Source organism: Cupressus sempervirens, chromosome 8 (genome assembly GCF_028749045.1).
Source record: "Cupressus sempervirens isolate cs-2001-9-10 chromosome 8, ASM2874904v1, whole genome shotgun sequence".
NCBI lineage: Eukaryota > Viridiplantae > Streptophyta > Pinopsida > Cupressales > Cupressaceae > Cupressus > Cupressus sempervirens.
In genome coordinates, this window is record NC_143125.1 from 452,629,286 (window position 1) to 452,644,842 (window position 15,557).

The 15,557-nt window shown below is 37.4% G+C and overlaps 1 protein-coding gene across 4 annotated transcripts in view; it reads right to left on the minus strand.

Moving 5' to 3' along the window:
• The window catches only part of TPR9 (Tetratricopeptide repeat (TPR)-like superfamily protein), a 213,803-nt gene that overhangs the window by 166,081 nt on the left and 32,165 nt on the right, over positions 1-15,557 (minus strand). For 2 of the 4 annotated variants that reach the window (XM_089798057.1, XM_089798059.1), the window contains exon 3: positions 7,268-7,354. The exons of the other annotated variants lie outside the window; for them this stretch is intronic. In XM_089798057.1, the coding sequence (XP_089654183.1) occupies positions 7,268-7,354 (87 nt within the window). The remainder of the gene's footprint in view (positions 1-7,267; positions 7,355-15,557) is intronic. 4 annotated transcript variants of the gene reach the window in all.

Consider the following 15,557-nt stretch of genomic DNA (forward strand, 5'->3'; position numbering starts at 1 on the left):
GTGAGCTGTGATTTGTTTTTCACATCAAAATTAGGGAGTGTTACTTTTCTTCCTTTGCACTTGAGTTCTTTGTTTATGCCCCTTCTGGGTGCCTCTCGTCGTTTATCTTCACAAAATGCCTAAAATGATACAGCCTCTCTTATGTGAGGTTCTAGAGTTGCATAAGCTCTTGCATGGTCTTTAGTTTTAGTCATTGGTTGTTCTATTCATCCCTTGTCTCTTGGTATCTATCCTGGGTAAGCACAGGTGTTGGGTGTCCTAGACGTGGAGGATACATACTCATTCCTTGTCTCTTGGTATCTATCCTGGGTAAGCACAGGTGTTGGGTGTCCTAGATGTGGAGGATACATTATTATTTTCTGAGTGATTTGAACTAAATTATCTTCCATTGTTAGGATAGCCTTTCAAATTTCTGATAGAATTTCCCACATTTTGCAATGTTTGGAGAAGGGCTTGATTTGATTTTTGCATTTGACTTATTAAAGTTTGGTTTGTTTGACTTTGTTCCATATAGGATCTCATCTCATTGGCTAACTCATTCATTGTGGTTTTTATTACGAGGTAATTGGTAAATACTTGCTTGTTAATAACAGAGACCGAAAGGTCAATTTATACAAAAGAATGAGACGATGTTTCCTTAGGAAACGATCGTAAAGAATAGAAACATTCTATTCCAAAGAAAGCAAAAAACGAAAGCAAACTAAAGCTAAAGATATTTACAAGATAACCATTAACTAATAATAGACGTCTTATCTATTATTGTAATACCCTCCCTTAATGGTTAATCTATCTAACACACCAAGCTGTCCTCTGAATTTCACAAACTTATCAGGACCAAGAGGCTTGGTGAGAATGTCTGCAGTCTGATCTGTGGTAGGAACATACTGCAGATCTATAGTCCCGTCTTCAACCAGCTGTCGTATGTAATGACAATGAACATCCACATGCTTGGTTCGTTCATGGAAGACTAGATTCCGTGCTAACTTGATAATGCCTTCGTTATCAACAAACAGAGTAGTCGGTCCTGCTAGTGACATCTGCATATCCCCAAGCATCCGACGAAACCAGACAGCTTCACATCCTGCCTTAACAGTCCCTCTGTATTCAGCCTCTGTAGAAGAGAGAGAAACTGCCTGCTGCTTCTTGCTGGTCCATGTGACTGCACCAGATCCCAAACTGAACACATATCCAAATGTTGACTTTTTATCATCAATAGAGCCTGCCCAATCTGAATCTATGAACCCACTGAGTTTAGGATTAGAACTCCGAGAATACAGAAGTCCATAATCAGAAGTGCCCTTCACATAACGAAGCACACGCTTTGCTGCCATCCAATGATCAGCCTTAGGAGCTGTCATAAAGAGTGAAATATAGCCTTGAAGAACTCCTCTTGAAGCCTTGATCACTGAGGTACCTATCAATCTTGATGTACCATGCCCGAGGGGCCTGCTTCAAACCATAGAGAGCTTTTACCAATCTGAGAACCTGATGGTCTTTACCAACAACCTTGAAACCAGGAGGCTGCGTCATGTAGACCTCTTCATGGAGATCACCATTCAAGAAAGCACTCTTTACGTCCATCTGATGGACCTTCCAGCCAAACTGTGCTACCATGGCTAGGACTAATCTAATGGTGCTCATCTTTGCAGTAGGAGCAAAGGTCTCCTCATAATCAATGCCCTGACGTTGAGAAAAGCCCTTTGCCACTAAACGAGCTTTGTACTTATCCAAAGTACCATCTAATTTGTATTTGATTTTGTAGACCCATTTGCAGCTAATGGGTTTCTTCCCCGGGGGAAGATCAGAAAGGACCCAAGTGTTGTTCTTCAGCAGGCTCTGGTGTTCAGATTGCATGGCTTGTTCCCACTCTGGAATTCCTTTAGCCTCGGAATATGTTTGAGGTTCAAACACACTGTGAATGTTGGCCATAAGAGCAAAGTTAACAGAATCTGTAGTTTTGCTCTTTTTCCGAGCAGTTCTCCCATCAATGAGCTCATCATCATGAAGATCAGCAAGTGTCTTAGCCCACCACTTAGGCCGGAGAGGAGAATGACCAACAGTAGTACTAAGAGATGCTTGATCAACAGGATCCTCATCAGAAGAATCTGGATCAAACTCAGGTGAAGCATCTTCAAAACGAGGTGATCCTGCAGGAGAAGCCGGAGGTGGCTGTACAGGTATCACTGGCAGGACTGGAGCTGTAGGAGCTACTGGAGCCCTCCCATCAGGTGGACCTAATGGAAGCCGAACTCCCAAATCATGAACCTGCATAGGCTGGTCTGCTGGATCAGGAACAGGAGAAACAGGCATGAATGGTCCTCGCTGCTCATCAAAGACTACATCGCGGCTGTATATGAGACGAGATGTCTCAACATCAATAAGGCGGTAGGCTTTGTGAAGACTGCTATATCCAGCAAACATCAGTTTCTGACTCTTGTCATCCAACTTGGTGCGTGAAGCATCAGGGATCCAAACAAAAGCAAGAGAGCCAAAAACCTTCAGGTGACTGATTCTGGGCTTGCGACCTGACCAGGCCTCTTCCGGAGTTTTACCTTTGACCACCACTGTGGGTGACCGGTTCAACAGATAAACTGCAGTGTTAACTGCTTCTGCCCAAAAACGCTTCGGAACATGTCTGTGTTCGAGCATGGAATGAGCCAACTTGGTGATTGTCCTGTTCCGACGTTCAACTACACTGTTCTGTTGTGGCGTGTGGGGTGTGGTGAACTGGCGTTAGATGCCATGTGTATCCAAGAAGCTGGAGAAAACATTAGAACAAAATTCCCCCCCATTGTCTGATCTAAGAGTAATAATAGATTTCCCAGACTCTTTTTCAACTAAGGGTTTAAACTTCTAAAATACAGTAAATGCATCGGATTTCTTTTTAAGGAAATACACCCACATTTTTCTACTGAAATCATCTACAAACAACAGAAAATACCTGTACCCAAGAACAGAAGGAGTGGCCATAGGGCCGCATATATCAGCATGAACAAGCTGAAGTACTTGAGAAGCTCGCCAAGAATCGCCACTGGGGAAAGGTGTGCGATGTTGCTTCCCAACCTGACATGCATCACAAACTCCAAGGTGTTGGGTTTGAATCTCTGGCAAACCAAGAACAAGCTCATCCCGAGCAAGTTGTGAGAGATAATGCACATTTAAGTGCCCATATCGCTGATGCCAAAGTGTGCTGATGGAAGATCGCCGAGCAGCCATAGCTAAATCCTGAGAATCACCAAAATCAGTAAGTCTGAAAAGACCATGATCCTCAAGATCAACTGCAACAGTAGACTTAGTCGCCCGATCAGTGATGGTGGACTGATGTGAACTGAAGGTGACTGCCAAGTGTGGAGAATGTCGCAGCAACTGACTGACCGAGAGTAGATTTAGTTCCATCCTTGGAACGTAGTACACATCAAGGAATATGAGCTTCCTCCCAACAGACTGAATTTGAATGTTGCCTTTACCAACAACCGTGTACTCTTCTCCACCACCAAAGATAACAGAATCTAAATAAGGCTGGTAGTCAGTAAACCAGTCTCTGCGGTGAGTGAAATGTCGAGAGGCACCTAAATCAATGTACCAGGCAGATGACTGCACATGATCTGCGGGTCTTTTAGCCATGAAGGCATAAAAGGCAGATTCCGCCTGCTCAGTGTGCTCTGCACTGTTCGCTTTGGGTTGCGAACCTGATTGCTTAGACTGGGCAGCTAAGCATTTCCGACATGCAACCTTCATGTGACCATACTTGTGGCAATAGTTGCATTGAATGTTCTTCTTTTTGGTACCATCGGATGCTAGAGCAGAAGACTTCTGCTGAGATGGTTGTTGAAACTTGCCCTTATCCTTCTGAAAGGATTTCGCAGCAAAGGCTTGCTCAGTGGAGGTGGAACTGGAGATGCTACCGAACTATTGTTTCCACCGATCTTGCTGAAGCAGCAGGGTGCAGAGATCAGTGAACTTTAGATCAACACCAATAGATGTGATATTGAGAGTCTCGATAAAATGCTCATAGGAATTTGGTAAACTCCGAAGAGTGATTACCACAATATCCTCTTCCTCCATCTTGCGACCAATGGCAAGTAACTGATCACGGATTTCTTGAATCCGATTCAGGTGTGCCTGGAGCGAGGTGCGCTCATCCATGGCAATAGAAAATAGAGTGTTTTTTAGAAAGAAGGCTCTGCTCTTGTCGGAAGTCTCATGAAGACCTTTGAGATGTGTCCAGATTTCGGCCGCTGTCTTGCCGGATGGAATCTGAGAAAGTTGGTCATCAGCTACGGAGAGTTTGAGAAGCATTACTGCCTCTCGATTGTTCAGATCCCATGTATCTTGATCAAGACCCGGAGAAGTCAGATGCTGCTTAACACCCAGAACAAGTTGATCGATGTTTCGATATTCGAAGATTGCGATGATGCGCTGCTTCCAGGTTCCATAATTGCAACAATTGAATTTGGAATTATGCTCGAGCAAAATATTTTTCAGAGATGCCATGGCACGTTTTTCAATGAAAAACTGTGAAAATCTGTGAAGGCACGTTCTTCGAGGCAAAAATATGGAAGACCCAGAAGAATCAAAGAATGACCCAAAAGAGAGCTCGAAAAACCTAGAAGGAATTTGCTGTCGTTTTCTGAATCCGCTGGCTCGAAAATTGAGGCACAAAAATCGAGGCACCCAGAAAAAACGGACAACCCAGTTGAGCTCTCGAAAAGCCCACCAAGAATCTACAAACAAAATATTTTTTCGACCCCAAAAATTAGGGTTTCGAAAAAAAACGGCCCTAGCTGAAAAAAGCTTGAAAAAACTTCATATTTCTTGATAAAAAATGGTCGAATCTGCTTCCCAGAGCACGATGACAGACTGAGATGGCTAAGAGCATGAAGATTTGATACAAAAACATGCAGATTTTCACCCTAACAACGCGAGTCTGCTAGTCACGCGGCTGTTAGAAACGATCTCAAAAAAAAATCTTAGATAAAGATCTGAACCAAAACTGTCGATTCCGCGTCTTTGGTAGGAAGTACAAACCCTTGCAACTACAACAAGAGCCTCCAAATCGCGCGGGTGCAGGCTGAAGATGCGAAAATGGAGTGTAAAAAAAAATCGCAATTTGCTGAGAATGGTACAAAACGACCACGATTTTCATGCAATTTGTAGATCCGAGTTCAGAATTTTTCTACACAGAAAAACCTAGGCGGGTTTTTGGAGAAAATAGCTGAAATAATTTTGGAAAAATTTAAACAAATAATTTCAAGAAGAAATTATAAATTTTAACAAAAAAATTTAAGCATTTAGCTCTGATACCATATTACGAGGTAATTGGTAAATACTTGCTTGTTAATAACAGAGACCGAAAGGTCAATTTATACAAAAGAATGAGACGATGTTTCCTTAGGAAACGATTGTAAAGAATAGAAACATTCTATTCCAAAGAAAGCAAAAAACGAAAGCAAACTAAAGCTAAAGATATTTACAAGATAACCATTAACTAATAATAGACGTCTTATCTATTATTGTAATAGTTTTCCTTGTTCTTCTCTCATAATTTTGCATAAGCTTCTACTCACAGGATGGCAGGATTATGCTTTGATACCACTGTAATGTCCCTTGTCCAGTCCTTGATAATTAGATTGATCAATAGCACTAAAATAGTAAATTGTCTTACCACAATATCAAATATGATATATAGTGGAATGTATCTGCAATACAAGAGATATCTGCATATGTTGATATATGTATAGAATTATATAATGTTAAGGTTGATAGGAATTTTTTTTTTTTTACAAGATCAAGTATATTGTTAATGTTTGTCGTCCTCTAATAAGTTTAATTCTTAAAATTAAACTCATTAACCTTTGTACCATTTTATATATATCTTTATATTATTATTATTTAATCATACTTATTTATTAATATAATGATATTTTCATTATTTAAGAATTCATCAACATTGTATTATCAATATAGTCAGTTATATTATATTATATTATTTCAATATTACCACTATATCAATTGATATAATAATAAATTATATCAGTTCGATATCTTATAAAAATAATATATTTAATAATAAACTATGTTATAATATTTCTTTATTTATTAATGTTTTTGTTTAATATTATTTATTAAATGCAACCTTAGAGAAGTGTACATTACAAGCTCCGAGTGCATAATTTAACACCATCTTATCCCTTATGTTATTTACATGTGTCCTCAAAGATGTAACTCTCAATCCCACAAGCATACCACTATATTGAGTTTGGAACATGACTTTCATCTCTTTAATTAGGTGCACCATTGAAAACATCACTAACCAAATCCTTCTAAGGTTTAAGCATGATGTCAATTCCCTCTTATAGAGGTATTCATCTTTCAATGTAAATTACAGAGTTGAATTTGGAGAAAACTTAAGATTCTAAATTCCTACTCACACTAGGTGTATGTTGTTCTTCACACTTAGCAAAACTCTCCAACAACAAACTCTATTATATTATATCAAAGTTGACACAAAATGAAAACTTCCTATGGGTATGGCACGTTTAACATTCTTGATCTGTAACAATTTCAAACACAAATGGTATGGCACTAATCAACCCAATATTAAATATTCGCTCTAGAGATTCTAATGATAAGACTACCAAACCTAACAAAGGAATTGATGAGGCTAAGTTGAGCATTAAACTAGTTCCAGTAATGTCAATTAAAGGAAAATGTTAGGGCTCTACTGAATCTTTGTCATACCATTGCCACTAAATGATGATGCAATCTTTTAACTTGTATTCTTTTATCAGTAAGGCTCTTAGGATGCACTTTCTTTGTCTTCCCAATTTGGTTAAGCTTAGAGAATGATGCATATAACAAATTTAATACCATTTGGGTTCTAGTTTGTATTGACAAAACTGGCCAGAACAAAAAAATCTACCATAACATCTAGATATGGTTTCAAAAAATATTGTTTCAGACAACAATTAAATGTTCGCATTGATTCCAAGGACACCTATTTAGACAATTGCAGAAAGACAGAATCAAGGGATCCATATATTTATGGTTATATCATATTTATCAATACTGAATTGTTTTTAGTTTTCAAATTTCACTTACCTTCATAAATATTGGATACATTTAATGCATGACTTTCTACTGGTGTATGTAGAATGCAAAAATAGATAATTCAGACTAATGCCAGATTGAATGCAAATAGAAAACAACAAGAAAAATATCTCGAACAGATCCTTTTGTTGCAAATTAAATTGTTTACTAGACTCACGCGCAAGGCAAAAGCTCTATTGAAATGCAATGTTGCAACAATACTCTTGTCAATCTTGTCCATGCTTAAAGGTATACATCGCAAAGCCTGCATCAGATTGAAGATAAAAGAGTGAATAAATCTGTAATTGTTCTTATCAGAAAATCTCATTTGACAAATATTGTTAAGTTTCAAATGCTAGTAACTTCATTCTATAGATGATATTAAGAAACATTTTGAAACATGGTATGACTGGTGACATACCAATTCATCTCTAATGGAGGGAACTTTAAATCCCAAGCTTGTGCAATGAATTAGGTTAGGATGAAGTTGACAAATATGGTGTTCAAATGGATTGGTGACAACATGAGAGCAAAGAAATATAATTCTAGTAAATTAAAAACAAAAATCCATGTAAATAAATCAAACGACAACATTAGTAACCAGTAATAATTATTCAAACACTGTTATGAACTAATAGATTGAATTAGTAATGATCCAAGACCTTATTCTTGAAAGTTTTATGGGAACCATATTGACTAAAAAACGGTAAGAATGAAGATGTATGGGGTGGAATTTTGGACTCCTAAAGCTTTAAAGCTTAATTAAGTCCCTTGAGAGGTGCCTATCATGCAAATAGCATACAAAATAGTTCTTAGACTCTAAGTTAGAAGTAAATTGAACTCCACATTTCTAGGCTTGGTACTAAAAACGAGAGGTGTATACATAGACACACTCACAAAACCATAATCAATCACACAACATGAGAAAAGACTGCAGGTAGCTCATAAGGCACTACATACATCAAAGGTTTTGTTTTTCCAAAAGCATGATTTTTTAGGTTGCAACTCATGGGCGTATGTGTCATCATCCTCTTTCTAGTATTTAATATTTCTTAAAGGTTCTTGTCTTTTCTATGCCCCTTCACTTGTGAGAATGTGAATGAATGAAATGCCATCAAAGAAATGACTACTCATGGACGATAGTATTGAAATAGCGAATTGAATTAATTCTAGCAGTGAAATATCCCATAGAAATAAAATGAAAAAATGTAAACTCGATGATATCTTTGGCAAAAAATATCATCAAAACGAACTTGCTCAAGGATGTTAGGGCTGAAAAATTCACAAGTGGATGTTCATTTGGGTCGAATTTGATCGAAACACCTTTGTGAAATCCTAATGACTACTACATGCACACTAATTCCAAGAAATGCAAATACAAGATTAAGGATAGAATCTACACCATCTTGTTACCTACAAGCATAAGCCTTACAAGGGACTCAATGAGCCACTTATGCAAGGGTATGCAAACCCTCTCTCTTAATCTGTCAACAACAAACAATCAACTCAGAAAACACTACAAATTACTTAATATCTGCAAAAGAATGTCTCATGTTCCTTATTCAAATATTCTTAAATTGATAGGATAACAAAGCGTGACTGAAATCACAATGATTTGCAGACATATGGCCTGATGGAAAACATTACAAAACTGGTAATAATCTGATCTAAAATAACAAACAATAACCAACAAGAACTACCACAAAATCTCTCCTTGAAATTGGTTGTCTTCATTGCAAAATTGCTTCTACTCCTGGAATTCTTGAAAAGACCACCTCCAAAATCAACAACGGGATATCTTAAACCGTTTACTACTGCAAAAACCAAAGAGAATTTCTAGTGTCCTTGAATTTTGGTGCCATAAATTAATTAAATTAATTACATTAAGGTTGTCCAAAAAAAATGAAATATTAAAAGGATAACTTTGATTAAGTGACTCAAACTAAATAATAAAATATTATTAAGTCACTCTCCCTCAAAAACCATTTATTCAAATGAGGGAAATTAAGACAAGCCAAAAGGAAATTCAGGGGTCCTTAGTAAAGAGTTATAAAATGGCACTTTGGGTTTCGTTTTGGGGTATGCTTGGTTTAATTCATTTTCTTTTGGAGAATTTGGGAGTTGTAAGCTTTCATTTATAGAAAACTTTCAGGACAAAAACCTATGGGATTTTTTTGGGATGAAGAGTGTTGTGAGGTTTTCACATCATCGCCCCAAAATTTTTGGGGACCCCCTTTTTCGGGCAAGCCTTGGCAATTTTCGCAGGTTTCTGAAATTTTTCAGTTACCTTAGCAAATTTGGAGTGGTTCAGAGGTTTTCGAATTGACAATTTTACACCTTGGACACCTTCGGGCCAGAAGGGCTTGATTTGTTTTCACCCGATGCTAAACTTGATTTTCTAGAACATTTAATTTTATCCTTAGGCCAAACAGAATTCAAAAACAACATTTTTTTTATGCTAGGTTGCACGGGTACCTCCCCCCCCCCCCTCCGGACCACGAACTGGTTCGAACCGGTTCCAAGTTTGGGTCCGGTTCGAACTTGGTTCGACCAAGGTTCTTTTTTGCAGGCCTGGTTCGATCTTAGTTCGAACCAAGGTCAAACCCACAGCTACGGATGTCAGCTTAACTGATTTATTTGCATTTTTGGATTATTTTTTGGTGTCCATGTAGCCTAAAAAGGTGTTATTAATTGGTTTTTTGCCCTCTCATTGTCATTCGATGTTTCTAAATAGGTTGTTTTGCCTTGAAGGAGAGCACATAAGTTTTTGAGCAAGCATCCGGTTGTGCAAGGAGGAGTTTGAAGATTGATTTGTTGGTGTTCTTCAAGTGTTCATGCATCATTCATACACATTTGCAAACTTGCAATGGCTAGAAAAGGACCAAAAGGTAAGACCTTATTCCATTTGCTATTGTTTTTGTTCTAATTTTTGAATTTCCATTTTTTCATTTCTCTTTCAATCTTCTTATGTTCTTGAATCTTTTCCAATATTCCAAAATTTGTCATTTTCTTGCATATAGATTATGAACATGTATCTAATTTCTTGTCATAGGGAAAGGTTCGAAAGGAATGTCATCTACCTCTTCATCAATAGGCAACACCGAACAAAGAATGGAACCCAACTCTGATTCTCCTCTATAGAAGTATGTAGACATTATAAAACCCATTCCAGGAGGTGGTGCATTCCATTGGAGATGTCGAGGATGTGGTGTAGAAAGAAATAGTTCTTATTATCGTGTGGTAGGTCATTTATGTGGTTATACTAGAAGAGAAATCAAGAAATGCCCTGGCAAAAATGGTGTCCCTATACCAAATCACACTGTGTTAAAATATATTGAAGAGCATGAGGTAGCAAAAGAGAGAAAAGAACGCAGGGCAATAGAACTCAGTACTAGTAGCAATAAAAGTAAAAAAGCAAAGGGAATGCAGCCCCCCTCAGATGTTATAGTACAAGACCACCCCTTCTTCAGTACTACAATGGACACTGACACTAAATTTGTCCCCATTGTACACAAAAGAAAGGGGCCACTAGAAACTTCTTTTCAAAATAAGGCTTGGGAAGTTGCTGACATTAACGTGGGAAGATGCCTGTATGCAAATGGGTTGTCTTTTAATGTTGTCTGCTCTCCATTTTGGAAGGACATGTTGAGGGGTGCCAATGAAGCTCCAAAAGGGTATTGTGGCCCCAGGTATGAGAAAGTGCACACCACCTTGTTGGATGATGAGGTCCAACGGGTTGAAAATCAATTGAAGCCCATAAGGGACTCATGGGTTGAGACAGGGATAACAATTGTTTCAGATGGCTGGAAGGATTCTAGAAATCGTCCCTTGATCAATGTCCTTGCGGTGTCCCCTAAAGGGGCAATGTTTCTGAAAGCGATGGATTGTGAGGGCAAAGTAAAAGATAGGCCATTTATTGTTGATATCCTAATTGAGGCCATTGAAAAAGTGGGTGCAAGAAACGTTGTCCAAGTCATAACGGACAATGCAAAGAATTGTAGAGCAGCAGGTTTGTTGGTTGAATCACGATATCAACATATCTTTTGGACACCTTGTGCAGTCCATTCACTCAATCTTATGCTACAGAAGATTGGGAACCAAATTGAGTGGATCAAAACAATGTATGAAGAGGCTAAGGACATACAAATGTTTGTCACAAACCACCACATGACTCAATCTCTTTTCAGGAACTACTCAAAATTGGAGCTATTGAAAGTAAATGAACTTGAACTCAAGTTAGTAATTTAATTTTTAATATTTGACAATTTTTTATTTTTCATATTTTACTTGTGCAATTGCCTATGTGTATACTTTTCTTAGTTTTCTAAAATATGTATCTAATAGTTGTCGTTTTTTGCTCTAATTTATGTCACAGGTTGCTAAGACTCGTTTTGCATCACATATAATCGTCTTAAGACGACTTGTGCAAGTGAAAGATGCACTTCAAGGTATGGTAATCAACAACAATTGGGGTGTGTGGAAGCAAAAGAACACTGAAAGGGCAAACAAAATAAAGGAGAGGCTATTGGCTGAGTCATGGTGAGAACGTGTGGAATATCTCCTTAAGATCACCAAGTCCATTATGAGCATGCTTAGGTACACTGACATGGATAGGCCTTGCCTTTGAGAGATCTATGATGGCATAGACTCAATGATTGAGAAGATCGGGCAAGTTATAAATGAGGAGGAGCAAGATCTGCAAGAGACCTTTTTCAAACAAGTGCAAAAAATTATTGATGAAAGATGGAACAAAATGACCACTCCATTACATTTGCTTGCCTATGCCTTGACCCCCAAATACTATAGCTCACAATATTGCGATCTACCAGGAAGGTTGCCACCATATAGAGATATGGAAGTGTCTAACGGGTACCCGGTAGCATTTAGAAGAATATTTCCTAATGATGATGTAAGAGATGTAATCATGGATGAGTTCATTGAGTTTGTCAATGCTAGAGGTCTAAGTAATGATGCTCTTCGTCATCACTTCAAGAAGGATGCTCATGCTTGGTGGTACCACCATGGCCAAAAATTCCGAACATTGCAGCCCCTTGCAATCAAAGTTATATCACAAGCAAGTTTTATTTTTAAAAAATTAGCTCACTTTATCTTCAAAAGAATTTTTTTATAAAATTGAATTAATTCTTTTTTAATTGCTTACCCTATGTTGTCTTTATAGGTTGCTAGTTCTTCAGCATCAGAAAGAAATTGGAGCACCTATTCTTTCATCCACTCGGTGAAGCACAATAGGTTGCAATCAAAAAACGCAGAGAACCTGATATTTGTGCATAACAACTTGCGCCTTCTTTCGCACAAGAGTCAAGAAGACAAAGAAGGGGAGACAAAGAAGTGGGATGTAGATGCAGAGATTGCGGACTTGGATGCTTCCACTGCTGGGCTTACAATTGATGATTTTGATGACTTTGATGTCAATAACATTGTTGATTTTGTTGCTGATCCCATTGGCCTTGGTGCAAGTGATAGCGGAGGCGGAGAAGGAGGAGATGAAGAAGAAGATGAAGAAGAAGAAGATGAATATGAAGAAGAAGAAGATGAAGATTGAAGAACCTAGAACTAAAAATCTAGAATTTTAATAGATTTTCATTCCATTAGTTACTATTAAACACTGAACGTGAAACAATTATAGTTGAACTTGATATTTTAAATGTTTTGAATCTTTCATCTTTGATGTTGAAGTTGATTGAACTATGTTACTATATGATGGTATGATCACCATGATATGTTATAACTTATTGTTTATGCTATTTTAAAGTTTTTGTTGTTTAAATGTGTTTAAACTTTATGCTACTATGCTACATTCTAATTTTAACTCATGCTTCATAAAGATGTATATTTTTTTTTTTTTAATAATTTTTACATGTTTTTGTACTAATGAACCAAATGAACCCAAACCCCTTTCCAAGATTTTGTCGAACCAGCAAACCGATTCTCGAACCATGAACTTGGAACCGAACTCGAACCGAAAACTTAGTTTTTATGGTTAAAAGGAATACCTGGCAAGATAAAATTGCAAGTTTTTGGACTTAGACGGATTTTTGAAATTTTGAAATAATTGTATAAGCTCGAGCATTTTCAAAATGAATTTGTTAGATTTAGTCATTTTGGAAAATCTTGAATTTTTTTTGGTGAAAAAGGAAATTTTTGATAGTGAAATTGAAATTGGAGTTTGAATTTTGACTGCTAGGAAAAGGGTTTATTTTATTAAAAAAAAATTGAAATTGCATTGCAAAATTGAAGTTGGATTAAATTGCAAAATCTCATTAATTTGGTTGAAATTTTGCTTAGAAGATTTTAGAAATGTTAAAGAAAATTGGTAATTTGGAATTGAAAATTGATTTTAGCTTGCTAAATTCGATTTTAATGATATTTTAATTGCCAAAACATTATTAAATGAAAATTTTGACATCTCCTAAGCTTACCTTGTCTCTATTTTGCAATTTCTGATCAAAACTAGCAACTAAATGGGCCAATTTCACTATGTGCTAAGTAATTTTAATGTTGCATTTAAATCTGGGTCATTAATTAAGGGACTAACTTAATTTTGTTTTTCCTCCAGGTAGGTCGGCCCACTTAGAGAGGCAAAGAGTTTGGTATAAGAGGGGCTTCCCCCCCTTACTTCCTCATTCTTTTTTCCTCCTCCTCCTTGGATGTGTGATTTTCTTCTAAGAGAAGGGAATTTCAGACTTGGCCGATTTTAGAGCAGATTTTCCATTTCTTAGCGGCATTTTTCTCCTTCTTGTTTGAGTGAATTTCTACCCTAGGGCAATTTTTTGGAGCAGATCTGATTTTTTCCAGCTTGGGTGATATTTTTTTGAAATCTGATTTCTCCATCTTTGGCAACGATTTCTCCTTCCATAATTTGGTGATTTTATTTGGTGAAAGGACAATGTGATTTAAGGCCTAATTTTTTTGGCAAATGTGGGCGATTTCAAGGAAGTCAACATTCTGATTTTTTGCTAGGGCATCATATTTGCAAGTGGGATTGAAATTTCTAAGATCTGATTTGGATTTGAAGGGACCCAATTATTGGTAAAGGTAGATTTAAGGTAAAGTTCTATTCATTTTTAGAGGAGAAGATTGGTTTGAAAGGCAGATTATATTCCTTGTTCTTGCTTGGTTCATTTCCCTTATTTTCTTCTTGCACTCATCATCCACCAATTCATCATTTCCATTGATAGGCTGAAGTTGGGAGATATAAGCGTAGATTTCATTATACGACACTTGGAGAAGTAGAAATAAGCTAGACCACCCTAGGCTGAAGTTGGGAAATATAAGTCTAGTCCATCCTAAGGTAACGAACAGGCAGAAATAAGTGGTAGTCCCACCCCTAAGATTGAAGTTTGGAAATTGATAAGTGTAGAGATAGGACTTGGAGAGGCAGAAATAAGCTAGATTCCATTGATAGAAAGAAGGTTGGAGATTGATAAGTGTAGTCCATATCATTTAGAACGAAAGGGCAAAAATAAGTGTTTAGATGGTAGATGTTAGTGCAAACGAGAACCCAAAGGGAATGAATACCAAAAAAGACAAGGAAGACATGATGCCTAAGACCACCTTCTTCTCGAAAGTGAGGCGAATAAGTGATACCAATATCAGTAGAGTGAACATGGTACAGTTGAAAAATAGATTGAAGGCAAGGCAATCCCCTATGGAAACGAAGATCTACAAGAGCAGAATTGTACACACGACAGCCTTCCCTCCTACCTTGCCTTCTCAAGAATTGGTAATGGAATGTGCATCCCGGTTTGATATTGTGACCAAGTCCATCATTTTCGATGAAGGGAAGAGAGTGTTGGCTAACATCAGTGGACAAGTGGTCAAAGAAGTATTCAATATTCTCCAGTATAAAGGCATGATAGTGGTAATGATGGATTAGGCGACTAAGTTATTTTAGGATAACCAGGAGACCTATTTCATTCATCTACAACAGAATTGGTTACACGAAGGCAAGAAAGGAGTTACCAAGTCATCAAAGCTCACCAAGTCAGATTTCAAATCAGAGTACGGTGATCTTATTGTGCTTCTCAGCCGAATCATGGGCGTAGCTCAAGGTATGCAATTCGAGAATTGGATGTACTACTTTATTGATAAATTGAAAATGGAAAGAGAAAAAATTTGATTGGACTAGAATCATAAGTGAAAATTTAGAGTTACAACTTAGGACAGTGCAAAATCAAAAACAATTCTATATGGGGTCGTGTCTTTTCTATTTGATTGCGAGACTATATGAAAATCCTGAACTTGAGGCCTTAGGAGTGATTAGCAATGGACCGGGGCAATGTTTGGTGTATGAGTGCTATCCACAACTTCATTTCCACAACACCAGAGATTATAAGATGTTTTATGACACTTTTGCCACGAAGACGGTAAGGATATTACAAAGGACACCTGCTAGAAGGCTCTCAATGGAAGCAAAGTAAAAATTAAGAAGTATGGGAGTTTGTTCA